The sequence below is a fragment of the Pezoporus occidentalis genome, unplaced genomic scaffold (assembly GCF_034315485.1).
Source record: "Pezoporus occidentalis ecotype Australia unplaced genomic scaffold, CSIRO_AGI_Poc_V1 ctg130, whole genome shotgun sequence".
Taxonomy (NCBI): domain Eukaryota; kingdom Metazoa; phylum Chordata; class Aves; order Psittaciformes; family Psittacidae; genus Pezoporus; species Pezoporus occidentalis.
This window is the reverse complement of record NW_026913104.1, coordinates 2731858-2753795: the sequence shown is the minus strand read 5'-3', so window position 1 is coordinate 2753795 and position 21938 is coordinate 2731858. Positions and strand designations below refer to the sequence as shown.

General features: G+C 49.6%; 1 protein-coding gene across 3 annotated transcripts in view; it reads right to left on the bottom strand.

Moving 5' to 3' along the window:
• KIRREL3 (kirre like nephrin family adhesion molecule 3) overlaps positions 1-21458 on the bottom strand; it is a 270390-nt gene extending 248932 nt beyond the window's left edge. For all 3 annotated transcript variants that reach the window (XM_062608784.1, XM_062608786.1, XM_062608787.1), the window contains exons 1-2: positions 21329-21458; positions 20338-20585 (exon numbers count right to left, since the gene is read on the bottom strand). In XM_062608784.1, coding sequence (XP_062464768.1) covers positions 20338-20398 — 61 coding nt within the window. In that variant the 5' untranslated portion in view covers positions 20399-20585; positions 21329-21458. The remainder of the gene's footprint in view (positions 1-20337; positions 20586-21328) is intronic.
• Positions 21459-21938: the final 480 nt, after the last annotated feature.

Genomic DNA, 21938 nt, shown 5'->3' with positions numbered 1-21938 from the left:
TGTCACCCGCGCTGTCAGGGTCAAGGTACTGCACTGTGTTGGTCCAAGCAGGCACTTGGCATGCTCAAAATTCATTAAAGTCAAATGCTCCTAAGACTTTCACGCACGGAAAAGCAGATGAACGTGAGTGGTTCCGTGTGGTGCAGGCAGAGGGGTTTTAATGAAGGTATATTTACTCAGCAGAGCTGAAGGGCTGTGTCTTCACAGCAGGTCAGGGGCTGCTATGCAAATACTAATAAATACTTTGCACTTTTCAAGCACGCTTTACCCAAGTGCTCTGCAAGTATAAACTGCACTAAAGCCTCCCAGGATCTGGAAGGAACAAGGGAGAAAACAGGAACACACACTTTGCCCATGACAGAAACACAGAAGCCGCTTGGGTGGAAAGCGCAGACATCCGATAGCACCAACAGCTTTCCCAGCTCCCCCTGAAAGCACTCTTCCATCCCTAACCTCACACTCAGTGTGGCTGGCAGCTTTCTAGAAACAGCAGCTCCGTATCGATTCAGAAAACAGAGTCATCTGTGGTTCATTACACCCAACAGATTTCATAAGGGATCCTGCCTGATGCCTCAGCTGCTTCTAAGCCAGCTAAACCTGGAAGATCTGGTGCTGGTATAAAATAGTGAAGATTCTTATGAAACATCTTGTAGAGGACAAAAGCAACCACAGGGACAAGCTCACCAAGCCCACAGGGACTCCTGCAGGATTAACTGGCTTTCCAGGAGGTCTCCTTGGGCTGGACGGCAAGGTGCAGGGCAGCGAAGCATGCAAAGGAGAGGAGGATGGATGGAGCTGCCAGTCAGTTCAACAGCTCTAAAGAAGAACAGAAGCAGCTGAGGACAACCCCATGCACTTCATGGAGAGGAACAGCTTCTGCCCTGTGAGACACAGGGGGGAAAGGAAATAACAGAAGATGGCTACAGAGCAATATTACATGGAGACACAAAAGGAGGCAGCACCAAGGTCTCTGATTCACAAAGACTCCTACCTGGGGAGCCCTGAAGCTCCTTGTGCAGCTGTAATGTGCCATGAGAGACACATGGGAGACTGAAGGAGCAGTTCCCCTGCTCTAGTGGAAGGTGTCCCTGCCCATGGCAGGGGGTTGGAACTGGATGAGTTTTAATGTCCCTTCTAACCCAAACCAGTCTGGGATTCTACGATACAGACAATATCCTACAGCTGCCTATGGAAGACGCAACCCATGGATATAACCCGTGGGGAACAGAGATTCTCATGTCAAACAGCAGAGCCCTGAGCTGCCTGCTGGAGCCAGCATCGCTGTACTTCCAAAATACCAACTTAGTTTGAAATCAATAGCAACATTTATTGATCTAGGAAGGGAATATCGACTGAGGAGAGAGTCCAGTCAATAGCAATCCCAATGGGTCATAAGTTTCAGAAGAGACTGGAAAAAAATTCCAATCTGAATATTGTTTCAAGACAAAACTCTGCACATGATTATCAGAGCCCAGGAGCAAGCCAGGGACTCCTCACTATGATGCTGACATCCACAATGACCATCTCTGGGACAGCATGTCATCACTGAGTGAATGAGAAGAAAAACACTACCAGCTCTTAACACTGATGTGTCTCTGACAGAGGACAAGCTGCTAACACAGACTACCTTGAAAATCATAGCAAGAAATTTCAGCCTGCACAGTCAAGGCCAGATTCAGGCATGTAACTCAGTGATGGCAGGAGTTCAAGCACTTAAAATGTCTTTTGAAAGCACAGTAAAATCATGCTGTTCCATCCCTCCTGAAAATGGACTCCACTGAATACCAAGGCCCTGAAAGGCAAGAGTCAGTCAGGCGTTGCTTAACTGAGGCTGGGAGAGCTCGTTGCAGCAGTTCCCTTTCATTTGCCAGCTGCATAAACACACAAAAAGGGGGTTCTTAGAGGGGCATCCTCAATATTGGGGTGTGGACTGAGGAGAGATTCAACACCCCCTCTCTGAAGGTGAGAAGCCAATGGCCAAGCTCCAATATTTTGAAAGCAGCAAAATGCCACCTTGAGCCCCACAAAGCATGGAAGTCACTGGGACCAAGCTGCTGAAGTGCCATCCTGTAGCTCCAGGGAGTAAGCCACCTCTTCTGCACTTCACAATACAAGGGGTCTGACCTAGGTTCACCGTTCTCTAGGAAGCCCTCACCTAAATCCCCCTTTATTCCTTTAGCGGCTTACAAAGAACAAACAGCTCCTTCTGGCCCTTTGATAAGGCTCAGGAAGTCCAATTTTGCCTTGGGACCTCACACTAAAGCAGTGAAGAGCTGCAGACAGAGGTGGGAAGAGAGGTTTGAAAAGCCAGGGTTTTGTTTGCGGCATACAGGCCAAAGGCTGCCAGCACCCAGGGAAGTAACTGGCACAATATGACAGCCCTGCAGGAGGATAATTGGGCAGACAGGGATGTGCAGATGAGCTAAAGTGTTTACAGGCTTTAATATTTAATTGTGCAAAATGAAGAGAAAGAAGCTAGGGGAATCAGAGCTGATAGGGAAGCACATGGCTATCAGGTGCTCCTATGCCTCTGTGCCAAGCTAAGCACCTAAATGAGCCGAAGCACCAACCTCGAGAGCATCAGAGAGCTGGGATGTGCCCATCATGTTGCTGCTGCCAGGCTCCCTTCTGCTCTCCTCCCTGGCGAAGGAAGAAGTGCTCTCCCCTCTGCTTTGAGGGGGAGACAGAGCAGGCAAAGGCACCACATGGAGCAGTCCTGAAGGCACGTAAGTGAAATCCAGCAGGTATAAAGTCAGCTCCATGGGACCTGAGCTACCTCAAGCATTCCATAACCTCCATCCAACCTCATGTATAAGGAAACTATTGGCATCCACATCCTATAAAAACTCATAAGCATGACCCACGTGAGGACTCCTTTCCCTTCCTGCATTACCCAAGAGAGTTTGCCTTTGTTTGGTACAGCACTGCTCATCTGCAGAACAGCTTTTCTCATTCACAACAAAATGCCTTGCACTGACATTCCTTTGTTGGAAGGCTTGGATGGAAGGATGCAGACAAGCAGGTCCCCTCCACAACAAAAGCCCCAGCAGCTGACTCTGCTTAAAGTTGCTCCCCTGTTCCCAATGGTGCTTGCCACCACTATTTGTCTTTGGAGGCAGCCTGGGAGAGCACAATCGCTGACAGACACTCTCAAACCGTGCTATTCCTTTTCCAAACAGATACCAAATCAGCTCCAGTGAGCCACTGAAAAGCCCTACATTCCACCAAGGGAAAAGGCTGAACTATTTTGTGTCTAAAGCCGCTGTTTGTATTCTATCTCTGCATAGGACCAAACGCAGCATGGAAATTAAAAGGAAGGCTGGCTCCATAAATATTGCAGTGTGAACAACACTGAGGTCTTTGCTGGATTAGCACCGCTAAAAGGAACTGCAAAGCATCCAACTACACAAGTGAAAGATGTTAATAGAGCGGTCCCAGAGGAGAGGAAGGCTGTATATTACGTGGAGCTGCTTTCACATCCTGCAAAATGCACAGATTTAAATAACATTCCCCTTTCACACAGAATAAATCTCAGCCTTTTCACAAGGCAGCACAGGCCAACAACAGCCCACTCCAGCAGGCAGATGGCTTATGGGTGACATGGGTGACAGATTGAAGACCTGACATTTGTGTCCCTCGTTCGATGCACTGGTACCACATAGCTCCAGCAGATGAAGCTGGGCTCTGGAATGCCTTCATGGTAATCCTCCTACCCACAGCACTCTTTAAATACAAAAAAGGGAAAGGGTTAAGGCAGGCTTTTTTTCTCTCCATCCATTTAATTAAGCCATTAGTCTCTTCCCCCTTAACCCAGGAATGCGAGACCTGTCTTCACAGGAGCAAATGATTTCTCCAGAGTAATGAAGATGCATTATCATACAGGAAAAAAAGAATCTCTAGTTGCTATGTCCAGGACAATGTGATTGCTCAATTAATCTGCTAAAACAGATATTAACCCCTTCCCAGCACAAGTTTGGAAGGGCTGCATCCCAGCATACATGTGCAGAGAACCATCTCTTGTTCAGAAGACCTGGACCAGTGCAGAGGTCTTACTTGAACAGTTTTGCAAGCAAACCTCTGCTCACTTTGCCTTTAAGACACCACAGTAGACCTCAGGAAGATTTTCTCCAAGGGCTTTACAGTACCAATAAAGGACCCAGGGAGTTTCTCATCACATTGACAAGGCCCCACGTGTCCCAGTAAGGATCCGTCAGGCTGCTTTCTGGTCCTAGAAGGACTCAATCTCTTAACATTGAGGGAATTGATGGTGCAACATGACCAACAGCAGGGAAGGGATCTGATGGCATTGTGTGTCATTGGATCACTTTTTGATGGGAGAACTCATCGCAAAGTATGTAGCAGGGACTGGCACCTTGGGGTTGGGTTCCCCACTACCCCCAAACCTCAAGGCTAGCTGCCAAACAGTATTCACCTGTAACTTATCTAATCAGGATGATCCAGCTCACAGTTTCCCCTCTTCATCGCCCCCAGGATGACTAAGATTTAGTCATCTAAGTAGGGACCCATTATTTTTTCAAATATATAATTTCAGTGCTTATCACCTACCAAGACACCCATTAGAAAAATGACTCATTAGCTCTTCCCCCTGCATCTTTGGCATCAACACTTCCAACACAGAGATGTGGGTCAACTGGTGCTCTTCATGAACTCCTGTCTAACCCATTCAGTGGTTCAGGCTGAAAGGAAGGGAAGTTGCTGTCAGAAGTCAAAGTGCTTTGTTTAGATGTTTTCCCATCTACATGCAGCATTCAGACTTCTTTCTCCCCCCCAAGACATAGCTGAAGTTAATTTACTTTAAAAAAAGGGGTTGGAAGTCTGAACAAAGCACTTATCATATCAGATGAAATGTTTTATTTGACCTGAAACAAGTATTTTCAGTTAACCCAATATAGCTTCAGGTTTTCAGTTCAGAGAGACAAGGAAGGGAAGAATAATCCATTACAGATCTCCACACACAGCCTGTTCTGTAACTGTTGTCAAAGACTGCAGCTTATGTCAATATTAAAACACTGCTTTAGCAATTTATGAACATTATCTGGAAAGCTGAGGCACAGATTAGCAGAGATGAAGCAAGTTACCCAAGATAATGCACTTTGACGTTAATATCTTCCTATTGTTCATTTTGACTTAAATATAGATTTACCCTGAAAAATAATGGAGGGAAGCGTGATGGGTTACATGAGTTTGAGATGATTCCCAGAAATGTCTTGGTGTCTCTGTGCTAAAGATGCTACCTAGATAATTCTTTATGTGAAGAATGTGATGCCTGACCACTTTGGACAGGATGAAAAGCTGATGACCTCCAAAACTATGAGACAACCTGGTGTAGCTGCCAGGGGGTTTACATACACACACAAAGGGTGCTGAGCTTCAGGACAACCAGCAGTTTGCAGCTATACAAGGTACATTCCCCATCACACCAGCAATGCAGCAAGTGGGTACCACAACTTAGTTTCAGACTCTGGGGATGCATACAGCAGCTGCTTTAGTTAAATGCAAACTAGCAATCTCTGCCTTCACATCTGACAATTGCCATGTGATTTCTGTCTCATTAAGCTCTGAAATGTAAAACAAATGGGATTTATGTGGCTGCTGTTTGGCATTCGCTTGCACGGTGTCAAGTCTTGCCTTTAATGGCTCTTCAGTCTCATCACTGTCTTGAGATCATTTCTGTTTGGCTTCTAAGCCAACACAATACCTGATGGCTTCCCACCTCAGGCTGGAATATAACGTGGGGAGCAGACAGACATGGAGTAGCTTTAGCAAGCTAACCCTCCTGTTTCCTCCTCCACAAGGCTGTGATACCAGCTAGTATGGATCTCTGCTTCAGGCTTTATGCCTTAGCTCTCAGAGTTTTGGGTACACAACTTTGGCCATCTTAAAAGGCATGACATCTGCTCCAAGTATTCAGCATTAAAGGTGGCTTGAAACACCATGAATTAGGCACCCAGAGGCAGAAGCATCACCAAGCTATAATGGCTGTTGGATCCTCCAGCCTAGCATGACCACCCAAGGATGCTCAAGGAGTCAAAAGCAGGACAATGGTACAACTCCAGCTCCCCATGTCCCACCCCAGTGCCCTGCCACAAGGCCATGCTCTCACCACATGGAATGTTGTCACCTGGGGCACAAAACCTCTTGCAAGCAGCACAGAGAGCATGTGAGAAATTGTAATGCCAGCAGCACAAAGTGGCACAAAAGGAGTTGTATTACAGAGAGCTGCAAAACCAGGGAGAAACACAAGAACAAAAGATGAGGGAAGCACAAAGCTGGACACTGTTCAGCACAGCCCCGCTCCGCAAGCCAAGGCGCAGAACCTCATACAAAAGCAAGAACTCCCACTGATGCCATTGTTGCACTTGCAGAGCAGAGATTTCCCTGGAAGAAAAGCAGCCCCTCTGACTATTATTTATCACCATGCAAACATCTTCCTCCTTGCCTTTTGTTGGTGCAACATAGGCCACGTGTGTCTCCAGCCAGGGAGAGCAAAGCTACCAGCAGGATCAAGGAAGGCTGAGATTAATCTGCTTTCACATAGATAAAAAAACCACCCTCGCACAATCAGGTTTAAAATTAATATTAAAGTTGTAAGTCACCTTTGACTATATTAAAATATAAACTGGAGCATACAATAAGCCCCAAATAAGCCCCACTGGCAGGCAGAATGTCTCCCTTATCAACCTCAAACATCCCCTGTAAAATAATAACTGGAAGCCAGACTGCTCTGAGAGCAACTGGCTCTCCTGGGGCAACACAATGTGACCCAATTCCTGCTGCCATCTCGGAAGCCTTCTCTTGGCCGTTTTACAGCAATGAACTCAGCTGCAGCAGAAGTCATCTGGGGAGGGAGAGCTGGCATGGGAAGACTTGAGCATTAAGCTATGCCCTGGGTGGATCTGCTGGAGATAAGGCACAGGGAGTAAGAACACAAAGGGACTCGGTGCTGCAATTCAGTGAAGCATTTGGGCTTTGATATCTTTTTATCCTCCCTAGTAATGACATGGAGCTTGGGGTGGTTTTCTCCCAGCCCTTGGCTTCCTCTTCTCTGACACTTCCTCAACATTTCCAAACTTCCTTCTCTATTGCTGACTTTGAAAGAGGCTGGAAGGCTCCCGTTGAGGGAAAACAGCATGGGTGGACGACAGCAGGATTGATGGGCATCACAGCCCAAGCCCATATGCAACATTCCAAGGTCAGCTACTGAGACACCAGAAATAACAGCCTCGTGGTGAAGGGTCACAGACTGATGAGGAACACAGAAAGCTGCAGCCAGCAGGTACCCACATCACCCTGAGCACTACTGCAGAGACAAGGAGAGAACAGCGGCACACTGATTATCTTGCCTACAGACCACTGCATTCAGCATCAAGTGGCTTGTGCTGGCTATAACCAGCTCTAACACAGTAGCAAGCCCACTTCGCTATGTGGCAAGTCCATATCCAGACTCAGCACCAGTGTAACCTTAAAGAGGCATCTCTGGTTAGGTAAGGCAGGATGAAACCATCCTTTGATCTAGACAGTTGCCTCCACAAGGGTTCAAAAGGTCTGAGACAAAAGCTGCTGGAGCAAAAACCATCAGCTCCAACCAGTTGTACACAAGGGGAAATGGGTCTCAGGGAACAAGCAAGGGTTCTTGTGCTCCCAGAGAGCTCTCACTAACGCAAGCTGCTTTCTAGCAGGCTGCTGCCTGCTTGAAAGGACTCCAAATAAATAAATAAAGCCACTGCTCATTAGGATGCAAATCTATTCAAGCCCCCATTTCAATCTGAATTCCAGGCATACCGTCAGAGTGCAAAATGCAAATGATACAAATGCACCCATATGAGGAACAAGCAAGAAGTCTGCACAAAGGGATTAGGACCAGGCTACCTCCCTCTGAAGGCTGCAGTGCTGGGAGGGGGCTGTTGTCAGGGAGCATCCTTTAATGGTCACTGGTCATGCAGCACTGAGCTTTGCCTACAAACTGCTTTTTAAAAGGCTCTGCAACTCTGGCTTCAGCTGCTGGAGCGACAAAGCCAGCCAAGTACTGTTACAGCCTCAGCACTCACAGCCAAGGATTCCCCCCCCCAGGGGATCAGCACTCATTCAGATTGGCCAGAGGGGACCAGAGATGCCCCCCTTGATGCTCCTCCAGCAGCCCCCAAAAGGCAGCAGCGGCCAAGCATATCTCCAGCACCAGCCACTTCACCTACTGAGCCATAGCTACAGGCCAGGAAAGTCAGCTCAGAGCAGCAATGTGGGTCTCAAGCAGCAGAGACCACCAGGAACAGAGTTACCACCTCTTAGTGACAAGGGAGGTGATGCTTCCCCAGTCTTAAAAGGCTTAACCTCTCCTTCCCACACAGCTTCAGCTGGGAAAGGTCTGCAAGGTAAGGAAGGAAAACCAGCAGCCCAGTTTGGAAGCTCCTCTGCAGACCAAGGTCAGATGAAGAGAATCCCAATGCACCAGGTTTTAACAGAGCAAGCCTCTGGGCTCTGTTTTAACACAAGCCCCACATCCTTCCGCTTGGCTTCCCAGCCCCACAGCATGGGAGATCCTGCCCTAGTGAGACACACAGCTTGGGCAGCACCGATGGGAAGTGTGCAATTGCTTCCCCCTCCTATGTGTGCAAAATCTTCAACCCACCATTTACCGTCTTACATTTTAATTTTAAAGTAAATATCTGTTTTCAATTAGTACTTACCGTGAGGGGCATGCATCACTGAGAACGCTTATTTCTCTTCCTTTCATTATTAGATTAGAAGTCGCTCAAGTTTAACTACATTTAACAGCAGCAGAGTCGTAACTGCTCTGCAGACGCTAATCCACTTCCCACCTCCACCACCAATAGCACAAAACTCAGGGCCAGCTCTCCAAATCAAGATGCTGGCACCTGAACCTGCTGCAGCCCTGGCCAACCTCTCCGAGCCTGCCCATCAATTCCCTGCCCATCCTGCCTCCCGGCTGTTAAAACCCCATTGCTTCCTCTTCACAAGATCTCTCAGTTCTATCTATCAAGCAAGGAGGCTCACATGGACTTCCCCAAGGAGAAGGTGAATAAAACCTGGAGCAGAGACTTGTCCAACACCACAAGCATGAGGGATCAAACCATGCCTAGTGTTCCATCTACTCCTTCATTCCCATTGGATGACACATAAGCATGTCACTTGGCTAGCCAATATTTCCCCCCACATCTTCCAAATGCATCCCAGCCTCCTCATCTTCATCCCAATCAGGGAAGCCCTTCGTGAGATCACCCCCCAAGCACATGCAGGAGCTGCCTGCTCAGCCCTCTGCTAGAGCACTTGTAAGCATAATAGTACTATTATACTTTGCTCATTATGCCTCATTTTTATTACATGGCCTCATTAAGTTCCAAAGCCTCTGTAATTTAACTGCATCCCTTCGTCTCCGCACAGGGGCTCCAGCTGCGTTTGTCGTCAATCACGATTAAAAACACAGGTCAGAAATTACTATTATACCCATTACTGCCCATCAATCTCTTCAATTGCCTCTTAGGTCCTTCCTTTACCAGCTCAATGCACCAGGGCCAGATGAAAATCATTGGCACCTTTATAATCTTTCCATATTTTCCAATAATTATGAGCCGATTAAAACTAGGAAGGGTGCTTCTGGAGAGGAGCAAGCAAGGCACATGCTGCACACAGCGTCCTCGTGGTGTACAGCAGAATGGGTAATAAAATCACGCAAGCCAACCAAGAGAAATAAACTGTGCATTCAACAAAATGTAATTGTATCAAACCTACCACAAGGTGCTTTATGGATACATGGATCAGGTTATTGCTGGTTTACAATTAAATATACTGTGACAAACTGGCATTAGGGCAAATTCAGAGGCCTGGACAAAGGCAAGAAGAGATCCACATCCCATTTCTAACCCCTGAGAAGGATAAGCAGGAATCAATAGCCATATATCTCCTACAACAGCTTCCCAGCATCCCTTCATCCACTGGAAGGGCAGTACTCACCCTCCTTTGTGAGCAAACCCAACCCTTCCTGAACTCGGTGTCAAAACCGCAGGTATCAAAACACTGTCTTTTGGGAAGTCCGTTTCAGAGTTTGCACCATAATTCCTGGCTGCTTCCTGCTCCAGAAAAGTTTCCAAAGATCAACTTTCCTTCCCGATTTTAAAGAGGATGCTTCCACTGGGGCAGCAGCGCTGATCTGCTGAAGTCAGCAGCAACTTGCTCAGGTTAAAGAGCACTACATGCATTTCTGTGTGTGCTTGGGAGAAAGCCAACCCATGAGCTGAAACCTATGTGTTACAGAATGAAATCACTAGGCTGGATGAAAAGATTGCTACAGCCACCGCTGTAGAGACACTGTGAAGGGAGATCAGCTATTTGACAACTGCATAAGGTCTTTTCTGTCCTTTAGAAGGGAGGTTTCACCCTTCCACTCTTTCTTCTCCCTATGTGTACTAATTCCCACCAAAAATGTGCTTTGCTTGGAGAGCACTTTCCCCTTCCAGTTTCCTTCCATCACAGAAAGGATTAAAAAGGCAAATCTGGGAGATCACAGGTAGCACATAAAGAGCTGCTGGGAGACGCTGGACAAGTGCAGCGGATACCACACCGGTGCCATGGAGATGCAATGCCTGGAGAAGAAGGAAGATGAGAAGTGCCAGTTCTAAAAGACAAGACAGCCTTAGGAGGAGTTCAGCATCCAAGCGTGGCAATCAATGCCCTGGCAGCTGCCTTTCTAGCCAGCCCATTTGATAGACAAGAGCTTTGAAGATTTCAAAGGGCGGCGTGTTTCCTAGTTTATCACAAGTGTCCATCTGAAACCAACATTATCCTTTTAAGCGTGACCAGAGCAAGGGGAATCTTCGCTAGCTGCTCCTGCTGCAGGAGATACATCCACAAGAGGCGAAGAAAAAACACAAGATCCCTTGGACTTACAAAGCCGTGCAGGACCCTGACAAACACCCAGCTCAGCTATCATCACTGATCTGCCAGGTGACAACATCTACACTGGTTTGGGCTTGACAGCAAAAGGAATTCTGTTCTCCAACAAAGTCCCCCCTCCGCCCCATCTCAAGTGTACATCAGAGTTGACACCACATCCCTATGCTGCAACCCAACTGAAGGAGAATGAACACTTTCCAAGGGGTGGCAGGCAACGGAGACAGCCATCACCTCTTAGAAAGCTTCTTATGTTTATTGTCAGGAGCAAACCAACCGCAGACAGTGGGGGAAAAGCAGCCACATGAAACAATGTCCATCCAAATGACCAAGCCACAGATGCAAAGTGCACATCCTAACCAAGCAAAGGCACTCAGTAAGTCTTATACTTCACCAAAGCAAGAGCACATTGCGTGATCCAGGATGTAGTGCTGGGTCAGGACGGCTTCAGGCACACAGGGACTGAGCTGGACTGCAGAGGTTACCTCAGCTGCGCTTCAGAATTGGGTTGAGGCACATAAAGGCTATGGGACAGCAAGGCTGGAGATGTTTCCCTTGGTCTCTAGTAGGAAAACTCATAAGCAAGGGATAAACGGCAGTGTTGTCTCCCAGGTACAGAAAGACAACACCTGCCTTGAAGCGACCTGGCAATTCCCATCGTTATAAAGACAAATAAAGGTAATCACAAGGAATCTACCAGCAAGTCAAGCTTCAGCTCAGACAGAAGGCGTTAATTTACAGCCACTCAAAGCTTTGATATCTTAAAGCTTTTCAGTCTCTGGACAAGACAAGGAATAAGCATAGACAGTGTCAGACTGTGATCAGGAGGACAACACACTGCAAACAGCTGTCCCTAAATTTAGCATCTGTTGGTTCTGTTTCTTCAACACTCGCGGGGGGGGGGTGGCCAGCCCTGTCACTCCCAGCATATTAAAGACACAGCCAGGAGGAATAGAGGAGTGTTAAATCATGCTCCAGGGATTAGGAAAGAATTCTTTACTATGAGGGTGCTGAGGCGCTAGCACAGGGTGCCCAGAGAAGCTGTGGCTGCCCCATCCCTGGCAGTGTTCAAGGCCAGGTTGGACACAGAGGCTTGGAGCAAGCTGCTCTAGTGGAAGGTGTCCCTGCCCATGGCAAGGGCTGGAACTGGATGAGCTTTAAGCTCCCTTCCAACCCAAACCAATCTGGGATTCTATGATTAGCTTGTGGAAGAGGTTATAAAACAACTTGGCAAGGCATCCCCTACCAAAGCCATCCATCCTCTGCTGCTGCAGGATACCCCGTGTTCTGCAAGGACACACAAGGGGTTCATCACCTCTGTGCACAGCACTGTCACGCTTATGAATGTTAACACTAGGTCACAGCCCCACATCGCCCTTCTACACCCTCACCCCTCCTCCTTTTCCACCGAGCCCACGGCACCTGCACTGCTGTAATGTGCTCCCTGGCAGGGTCACCTTGGGATCTGCACTGTTGCTTGGCGATGGGTCCAGCCACACAGTGGGGTAACCACTGCTCCTCAGGAGAGGGGTCGGAACTTTAGAACCCCCCCAACTCTTCTCCTTACCCCAACGTCTCCCCAGCATAGGAGGGGGAACAGCCGTGGTTGAAACCCCACACTTGAGGCTGATGCTCCCGCAGAGCTGAAGCCCATCAGGTCACCTTGCCCCGCTCCAAAGGAGCCCAGCACTGGACAAATCGGGCTGCTCAGCTCCATGTAAGCGCTGCTGCTGCCACCGCCAGGCTGAACAGACAAAGTGAGGATAACAACTGCATTAGCTCTACCCGATGACCTGCTTTGAGATCCAGAATACTCGGGTGTTCCTTCCCCTGTGCACCCCGGCGCATCCCTGCTCTAGTCTGAATTATGGAGACACCCCACATGCCCACAAGCTGTTTTGTTCAGCACTGTAAATGTGCAGCCTAACGAGGCGAGAGCCACAGTCAGCGCTGGCTGCAAAAGCCTCTGACTGCTGGGACACAACTGGGATGCTCTGCTCAAGTCACCTGGAACAGTGATGGCCAGTCATTAGAATACACACTCTGCAGGATAACAAGCCCACCCAGACCAGCATTAGAGGAGCCCATCAGGCTCATCTGACTCTAACAATTTTGTCTACAGTTATTTTGGTGCAGCTGGGAACAAGTGGCTGCAGTCAGCTGCTTGCCAGCTGGGGAGAAAGCAGCAGTTTTGCATCGTTGGGAATGGAAACGCATCCAGCTCAGCCCCCTGCCACGCTCCCAGATTCTCTCCCCTTGCTGGCAGACTAAGACAGCATCCAGCAACACCTCAGGGTGAGTGGTGAGGATGCAAAGAGAGGGGTGGTGGAGAGCGGGGTTTTCCTGCAGACACAGCTTGAGGAGAGGATTCGAGCCCCTGCTGACAATCAAGCAAGCAGCACCTTGACTTGCTGGCTGGATTTAGATCCCTTTACAGAAGCCAGATGCCCTTGCCTGCTTGGCAGAGACACACTCTCATTCACACAGCTGAAGGCAGAGCAGCCAACGGTGACCATCTCCATCATCCACCTTCACATGCACAAGCCTTGCCAGCACGGACCAACGTCACTCTTTCATGAAGCCTGAAGCTGCAGGCAAGCTCAGGACTGACAGCCAGCTCTCAAAGCACATCACGTTCCTCACCACAAAGCAGGAGATGGCCAAGCCTCACCCTTTCGCCTTGCCAGCTGCAGCCAAGCAACTCCCAGGCTGCAGCAGAAAAGCACAGAGGTAGATCCGTCAAGCCAAAGAAAGAGCAGACCTGTTAGTCCTGAAGGAAGGTCCACGCATCCCTTTGCACCCCATCCCATCAGCGCTAAGGTGCTCCCGCACCCCATCTCCACACCCCCTGAGGATCCAGGTACCTCCATCCAAAGGGCTCCCCTGCATCCCATGTTCTCCACAGAGACTTGGCAAAATCCTTCCTGTTGCCACTGCCATGCTGGCCATTATGCAAGTTTGTCTGTCTTAACTCGCTGCTGAGCGTACAAGTGGGGCTGACATTTATTTAATCCTCCCAGCAATGTTGACTGTGTACTTACTGAAACACCTCATGCTTATGGAAGACATTTGTTTCCAAGCAGCTTATGCTAAATTGCAGTGATATAAAGGAAACACTTATCCAATATTGACATTTACTGACTGGCAGCATACAGCTTGAATACTCATTTATACTGGGAGGGAGGAGCTGAGAAGGATTTAGGACCCCATTTCTGATCTTTAATGAGTTAGGCAATATTAGGTCAATGAGTGAGTACCTACCAAAAACGCAAGGTGGGACTCCAAACCCAAGGGCTTCTCCCATTCAATCCCTGCTTGAGGATGGGAGTGAAGCAATATTGGACCCACAGCATAAAGCTTTGATCCTTCATCCAAGAGGAATTTGGAGGAAATTCATCCCCTCCACTTCTGGTGCATATTTCATGTGCAATTAGCAAGGCTGCCCTGGCCTGCAGCAGGCATCCTGCTGGGCTCTGTAAAAACCCATTATCGAACATTTCAGGATGCTATGATCTTCTGCATTTCCCCTCCCACAGAGACAGGGCTGCCCACCCAAAAGGCTCCTGAGCTTTGCAGCCTTTAGGTGCTGCAGCCTGCGAGCAGGCAGGGTGCACACACACACGTGGCTTTGCCCCATGCCATATTGGAAATGACAACAACAGACCCAAGAACATCAATTCACTAGCACTTAAGAGGCGAATTAGCCACCATCTGACCACATACATATCAAAGCAGCACAGCAATTCCACCAAACACAAAGTCATTGGAAACAAAAGAAAGCATCTATTACCCTACTTGAAAGCCTGACATGTTTGCATCAACGGTTAATGAGCAGCAGTTATGGCAAAGCCCTCAAAAACCAATGTCATCCTGCCCAAAAAGCAACAGACCAAAAGCTCGCTGTAGCTTCTGTTTGCAATCGGGGGCGGTGAATGAACACATTAAGACAAGATCTTATCCCGAAGTTAGCATCTGAATTTAACAATGCGAGTGTTCCACCTCCTACTTCTAGACAGCATGTGACATTGAGAGCGGCTGGAAGCCCAGAGCCCATAGCTAAGAGGTACACTCAAAGCACATTTAGGTTTTAAGCTGTTTAATGCAATTTAGCAAAGGGAAGAGTCACAAGTGACAGCCAAGTGACCTGCAGCTCCTTCTGCTCCACTTTGGAAGCTGCTGCCACCAGGTAAAGGCAAACACTTGAGCATGGGTCCTGCCAGAAAGTGATGAATAAACAGGCTTGACTGTACTCAAAAGGCAGACTGAACCAGGACATCTGCTGGGCCACAGTTTCCAAGGCCAGAACCCAGCGTTTGCTCTGCCCTAGCACAATGCACAGCTCAGAAACGACTGTTTTCTTCTCCTCAATTCGAGTGGTTTGGAGTACAAACACTCCCCGAGGTGCAGTGAACAGGCACCCAGGTCTGAGCAGCATCAGTATCCTGCTTCTCCAACCCTTGCCTGGAAAACACAGCCTGGGGTTTTAACTTCAGCTCTTCCCAGCCAAGAGAGAAGAAATCCCACACGTTTCCTGGCATGCTGGAAATTAATACAGCAGGCAATGGATTCACACACCCCCCCTGCAAGAGCTGGGACAAGTGCCAGCCCCCAAGGCAGGGCAAGCCACCTCAAAAACTCACAACAGCCTTAAATCTCAGCAAATAAGAGACTGATTTATAACCAATTTGCTTCACTACCTATTGATTTATTAAATAAGCTCATACTATAGCTCTGCCTCTCCCTTCAGCCAGAGGTAGCTCCCGATGAAGTCAAAGGAAAGACTTGCATTGCTTCTGAACAGGAGCTCAGTTAGGGTCTTCAGCCACTGTTGTTATAAATTTACTTGTCCTTCAAATAAATATCGTTTTAAAAAGCTGTTTAATCCTGCTGGAAGGATGCTGGGAGGGATGTAAAGCCAGCTCTCCAGCAGCATTTTCCCAAGTCCTCTCTGCCCAGCACTGCTAAAGGGCTGAAAGCCAGGAGCATCACAAACTTGCAAACCCCATCATTTAATCCAAGGTTTGAAGTGAGCCATGCTCTCCATCACATTCCTGCTCCTAGGAAAACAGTTTATCTAAAGCCCTTGATCTTCAGCCAAAACACAACCTAAGGGGCACATTGGCCTCTCCTCTTTATTTACAGCTACAAAAGAAAGAAGAGCATTGAGCCTTTTTATTCTAACATACACAGTCCAACTACAGAGAGACCGGGAGCTGGTGACATGCAGTGCTGGTAACCTGACAGGGATTTCTGCTCCACTTGAAGTCCCCTGAAACAACAGGGAAACACAAAGTCATTGATATCTGTGCTGAGCACAAACTGCCCAAGGACCTCAGCCTTACATTGGAAGGGAGGGAACCAGGAGGGATGCAGAGTTAGCATCAGGGCAGGTGCTTCTCCCCCCTTTCCTCCCTCTGGCAAAGGGCGTTTGAACACCAACCACAGCTCCTCCCTCTTGTTCCTTTCAAATAACTGAAACCTCGCAAGAAAACCCATCTGAGCAAAGGCATCTGCAGCCCTCACCGTAGGAAGCATGGCCTGAAGACGGGCAAGCATGCAGAAATAGGCATTTCATTACCACAGATGTTGGAGGAGGCAGCAATCCTGCACTCCTCCAGGATAGCACACCACCAGCTCTAACTTGAGGCTGATTTCAGCTTCCCTCACACACAGCCTGGTTGTGAACTGCATGCCCCAGCCAAACCCACAGCTTCCCACCAGCAGCACCTCCCATCTCCACATAGCACCCTTCCAAACCATTACTGTCTTCAACCCAACCATCTTTAGGTGCAACTTCATGCTGCTAGCACTGCTCCATGGCTTAATTTTTAAACCCCATTAGCACTTGCTCGCTTTGCGGCAGCAGATGAGCTTCTTGTCCTTCCCAAACAGCTCCCCAGTGCTGGGATTCACCTCCTGGGTTCAGGAAGCGCATTTCTCCTGCTAAGCTACCCTTCCCTCCCACATGACAGGAGGAATTAGCTTTCAAGAGGGATCACAACCACAGGTTCCCAGGCTTCTCATTAGCAAGAATTAATTCTCATTCATTCATGGTTGCCAGACCCACAAATACCCCCTGCACCTTAAAAGAGGAGCCAAGTCACCAGCCCTTGTACACACACCTCTGTAAACTTGTAGCTTTGCCCCTGACACCCACTAGCCTCCTCTGAGATGCTCAAATCCCCATCTCCAGGTCCTAACCCCTGCTAGTGGGTGGAACTGGCCTGGTTTCTCCCATCAGCATAATTTCCCCCTTCTCCACCTGACAAGCCACTGGGAAGTTGAGCCACTGCTGCTAATAACGGGCCCCTCTGACAGAAGATTGCAAAGCATTTGCTTCCAGGGAGGAACCAAGTGAACTGTGAAGGAGAAAAACATACCCTGCAACACCCAGAGAACCTGGTATTCATCACCCTGAGGGAAAACAAACATGCCTTTGGAAAGAGAGCCCCAGACAGGCAGAAATCTTCCCATCCAAGGTAAATCTCAGATCCTGCCAAACTCATCTAGTTACAGCACAGGCCAGGAAGAGGAAGGAGATGGTTATAGATACATCTTCAGCAGTGCTCCTTCCCACTTTCCCCAGTTGCTTTCAGCTTCACCCAGTTTGGCTGACACTGGAGCACAGAGCAAAGAGGGATAAGCTATTCCCCAGGCAGGCAGTTTCATGGCAGCATCGACTTCTTCCCACCAAGGGGCACCACACATCTAGTCTCTGCAGGAGGCAAATTGTGCTGCGACTTTATCTCACCTTCCACCCAAGCTGTGGTCCTGACAGCTTCCCTCCTGACAGGGGGGACCAGCGAGCAGTACCGGGGAGAACCAGCCCTCAAGAGGAAACACCGACCCTATCGACTTTGAGACAGGAAAAACACAGGCTGCTTCAGACCGTTTGCAAGGGCGAAAGACAGAGGATGCTCAAGGGAAGGCAATTTGTTCTTCCTCAGAAGCACAGAAGTCAGCTGCGAAGCAGATCCTCCTGCTACGCTGAGCGATGCCTGCGTGCACCCAGATAGCAAGCAACAAGCAACTTCCTCTTGCACGCTCAGCCGGAGTCCAAGTTTCCATCTGCATCTGGTAGGAAATCCCTTCCCAGTGAGGTTTTGTGTAAGGGAGCTTTGATTTTAAATTACTGCCCAGACCGCAGAGCCCAGGCAAGGTTTTCAGCAGAGGTGATCCTCCCATCCCTGCTGGCCACGGCTCAGGGGGATTTAAGTCCTGCCTGCCTTATTATGGCAAATCCCTTCGAGCCACTTTAGTGCTGCAGGCAAGGAAACAGCAGCCCTGCCTGCTCCTTGCCTACAGAAAGGAGCTACTGAAACTCCTGCTGGGCAGGGTCAAGTGATTTCAGTTGTTCAAGTGAGTTTGGGCCCAGCAGCTCCCTCCAGAGTGAGGCATGACTGCCCTCGTAACACAGAACACATCACATCCCATCCCCACAGCCCACTAGTCCTTACAAGCTGAAAGAGTATGCCACCACATCTGGACACTCCGAAACAACCACAGCAGCTACTTTAGGGGGGGCAAACACAACATACACCAGAAAAATAAGCTCCAGTTCCCATACCCAGGCCTTTTCTCCCCCCAAGTACCATGTGGTTTAAGGACTCCTTTGCATTAAATCCTATTAGGAACCATTTGCATGGTTTCACCCCAAAGGGGAAAGCCACAACGCTGCCAACAGCCCCTTTCTCCCGCACTGCAAGCAGCAGCTCCATAGCAATCAATGCATTTGGTTCATCCTGCGGGAATAAACAGCCAAAAACCACTCTGCAAGACACTCTCTGCGCCTCATAACCTGGCATGAATAAGCAAGGTACCAGATGCACACTCCTGACGGTGCAGACAGGGGAGACAAACCAGCAGAGCTCAGGCTATGTGCAGCAGAGCCAAGGAGCAGCTTTCGAGCACAGGCACTATTAAAAAGTGCATTAGTCCTTATTAAGAATAATGGCTGCAAAAGGGAGGAAGGGAGGGGAAAAAGAAACAAATCCCCACACACAAAGTTACTCAGCTCCACTAGCAAACTGCCATTTGACCTGCAGGGAGTTGAGGGATCCATGGGAGCAGGGAGGGATGCGAGAAGGCCAAGATCAGCTTCCATATCGTGTCTATCCCTGGACCCGGCAATGCCCTGCTGTACCAGGGAGAGTTTGGATTTGTTCAGCCAGAAACCTACACTGAAGGCACAGTGGGTTTCTTTTGTGCAGAAGCAAAAGCGAATGCAAACACAGCTTTCTCCCTGAAGGAATATTAGTACAAGCAGAGAGAAGGAAAGGGGAAGGGAGGGCAGCGTGGGAGCCGAGTATCACATCCGAGCACAGGGAAAGAAGAGGGAAGGACAACCAGGAGAGCAGCCACCTCTAAGCACGGCGTCCCTGCTCAGGGAATAGGGTGAATCTCAGCGTATGGTGGGGGCCATTCAGCAACAATGCCTGGCTGAGCAAAAAACCAGCTGCCCGTTGAGAAGCACTGCTCTCTCCAAAACTTTTATCCTTCATTTAATCAACAGATGGACTAGCTGCGTGGGTTTGGGTTTGGTTTTCCCCCCTTCTTTAATTTTAAAGCAACCCCAAGCCATACCCTCACAAAAGCTGCCTTCGGGACCGCGGCGGCGCGGCACAGATGGTGCTTGACACCATGGGGATGGGCAGCAGATAGGCGAAAGCTTGGGGCTGGCTGTGGCTCAGCATCCTCCACAGGTGACAACCCAGGGACCAGGCACATAGCACCGCGGCAAACACAGCCTCCCAAACCACCACCACACACCCCCCCCCCAAATGCATCTTTGTTTCTCATCGGGGGGGACGACGACAAGCAGGGGATGAAGTTCCAGGGTACATTCCCACTCTCCTGCCCCAGCTCCCACGCTGCTGGGGAGAGGGGGACCCGGTGTGACCCCCCCCCAATAACCGCAGGGGCTGCCCACCTCCCTTCGGAGGGGGATTCAAAGCAACTCTCTCCCCCTTCCAAGCTCCCCAGGAGCAAAGGGTTCCCTGCCCCAGCTCTGGAATCGCTGGAGGTCTGGAGCCAGCCTCCCCCCCCCCGAAATTCAGCACCCACGAAAAGACGGGGCGTCAATGGAGAAAGCGGGGTGGGGGCTGTTGCTGAGCAAAGCCATGTTTACACACAAACACGATCTAATTAACGGAGCTGGAGCAGAAAGAACTCACTTGCATGCTAAAGATTTATCCTTTTTTAAAGAAGGAAAAGGTAAGCTGCCTCGCCATGAAAACTCTGCAATCCTCCGCTCTTCCCCCACCTTTTTAACCCCTTATGCAAGGGGCAAAAAGCAGAATTACCACCATCCCACTCCCCCCATCACCACCACCAGACCCCCGAAACAGGGAGACCCCCCCAGCTCCTCCAGTCCGCCCCGCTCGGAAACTCAAGTGCGGCGCCGGGTCCTACCGTGGCTCAGGAGGAAGCATCCGAGGAAGAGGAGGAGGAGGTCTGCCTGGAAAGCGCTCATTCCTCAGGGTGGGCTCGGGGGGCTCCGGGAAGGGATAATGCTGTTGATGGATGGATGGGGGGGGGGTTCAGGCCGTCGCCGCCGCCCGCCGGCTCCGCTCGCCCGGCTCCATCGCCGCCGCCCCCCCCAGCTCCTCCCCCGGCAGCGCTGCCTTGACTGGCGGAGCGAGCCTCGCCGCGCTGCCTGCCTTTTGAGGGGGGGGAAGAGAAAAGGGGAGGGAGAAACGGCAGCAAAGTGATGGTTAAAGGGGGAGTAACTTACGCGCAGCCAAGGGACGGCTCACGATAGCCCGGCATGGGATGCGCGGGGAGAGGGAGCGCCAGACTGGGCTAAGGTGCGGGTCCTTTATGCACCCCCCAGTGCTGCTCCTACCCCAACAGGGCACCTACATGCCTTCCCTTTCAACGCATAAACGTTTTGAGGGGGTGCCTGGGGGGTAGACGGGCTCTCCCGCAGCGCTCCGGTATCTTGGGGGGATGAAGTGTACCCAAAATACACACACGGACACCCCGGTAGTAAGTTACAGCCGCACAGCCGGCAGCCTCATACAGGTCATGAACGGGGAAAAGGCGGTAGAGGGAGTCTGAGCTCCCCATTTGCAGCCTGAACCCTGGGAGTGGGGTTAGAGACACCCCCGACGTCCAAAGACAATCCCCTCCCGAGCCAGGAGTGGAAAAGAAAACTAAAACCACTAAAATATACCCCCAAATAAAGCGTTTTTTTTTTTGGGGGGGGGGGTGAAACCCTGTCAAAGCAAGGGTGCAGGGAGGAGGGGGATGAAAAGGAAGGATTTCTTTCCTTTAATTACCATTTTTGAGCTTCTGGGGATTACTTCTTCTCTGCCTTTAATTTCATTTTTGCCCAGTGAGAGGTTAGGGACAGAGCAGAAGGGCTCCAAAATAAAACCAAAGCAATAAAAGCAGCACTTACCATCACGCTCTGCACAGCCACCAAGGCCTGAGACTCCCTCACCTCCACCCTAAAACCCAAAAGGGCAGGTGGGGCCCCTTAGCGCACTTATGACCCCGAGCATGTCCAAGTAATTACAGCTGTGGACTCTTAATTACTCACTGCTGCGTGAAAGGTGAACGTTTGAGGGGGTTGCCACAGCTCTCCACGTTGTACTGAAGTGTCTGCATGTAGATACGTGCTCTGGTGTTGGGGTTACTTGCCCTGGTTTAACTAAGCAGGGCTAACTCTTCCAGGTGCACTTGTACTAATGAGCCAAACCGATGCCAGTTGGGTTAAACCTGCCTTAGGAGCAGCAGTGAACTGAGATTTATTGATTGAAGCACAAGTGTCTCAGGCTGGTGCGTGCACGCTTCGCTCGCTGCGGAGCAGCAGTCGCCCTGGAAATGAAAAGATCTTTTATTAGTATTATTATTATTTTTAGCTTGCATCCCTTAGGAAATAAAGCTTGATTTTTTTCTTTTTGGCCCTGCCTGTTGAGTACCTGTCATCATAGCATCATAGTGTAATGTGTGGGGTTTGTTCATCAAGAAGTTTGGGGGGAGGGAGGCTCTCTGTGGCTGTCGTTATG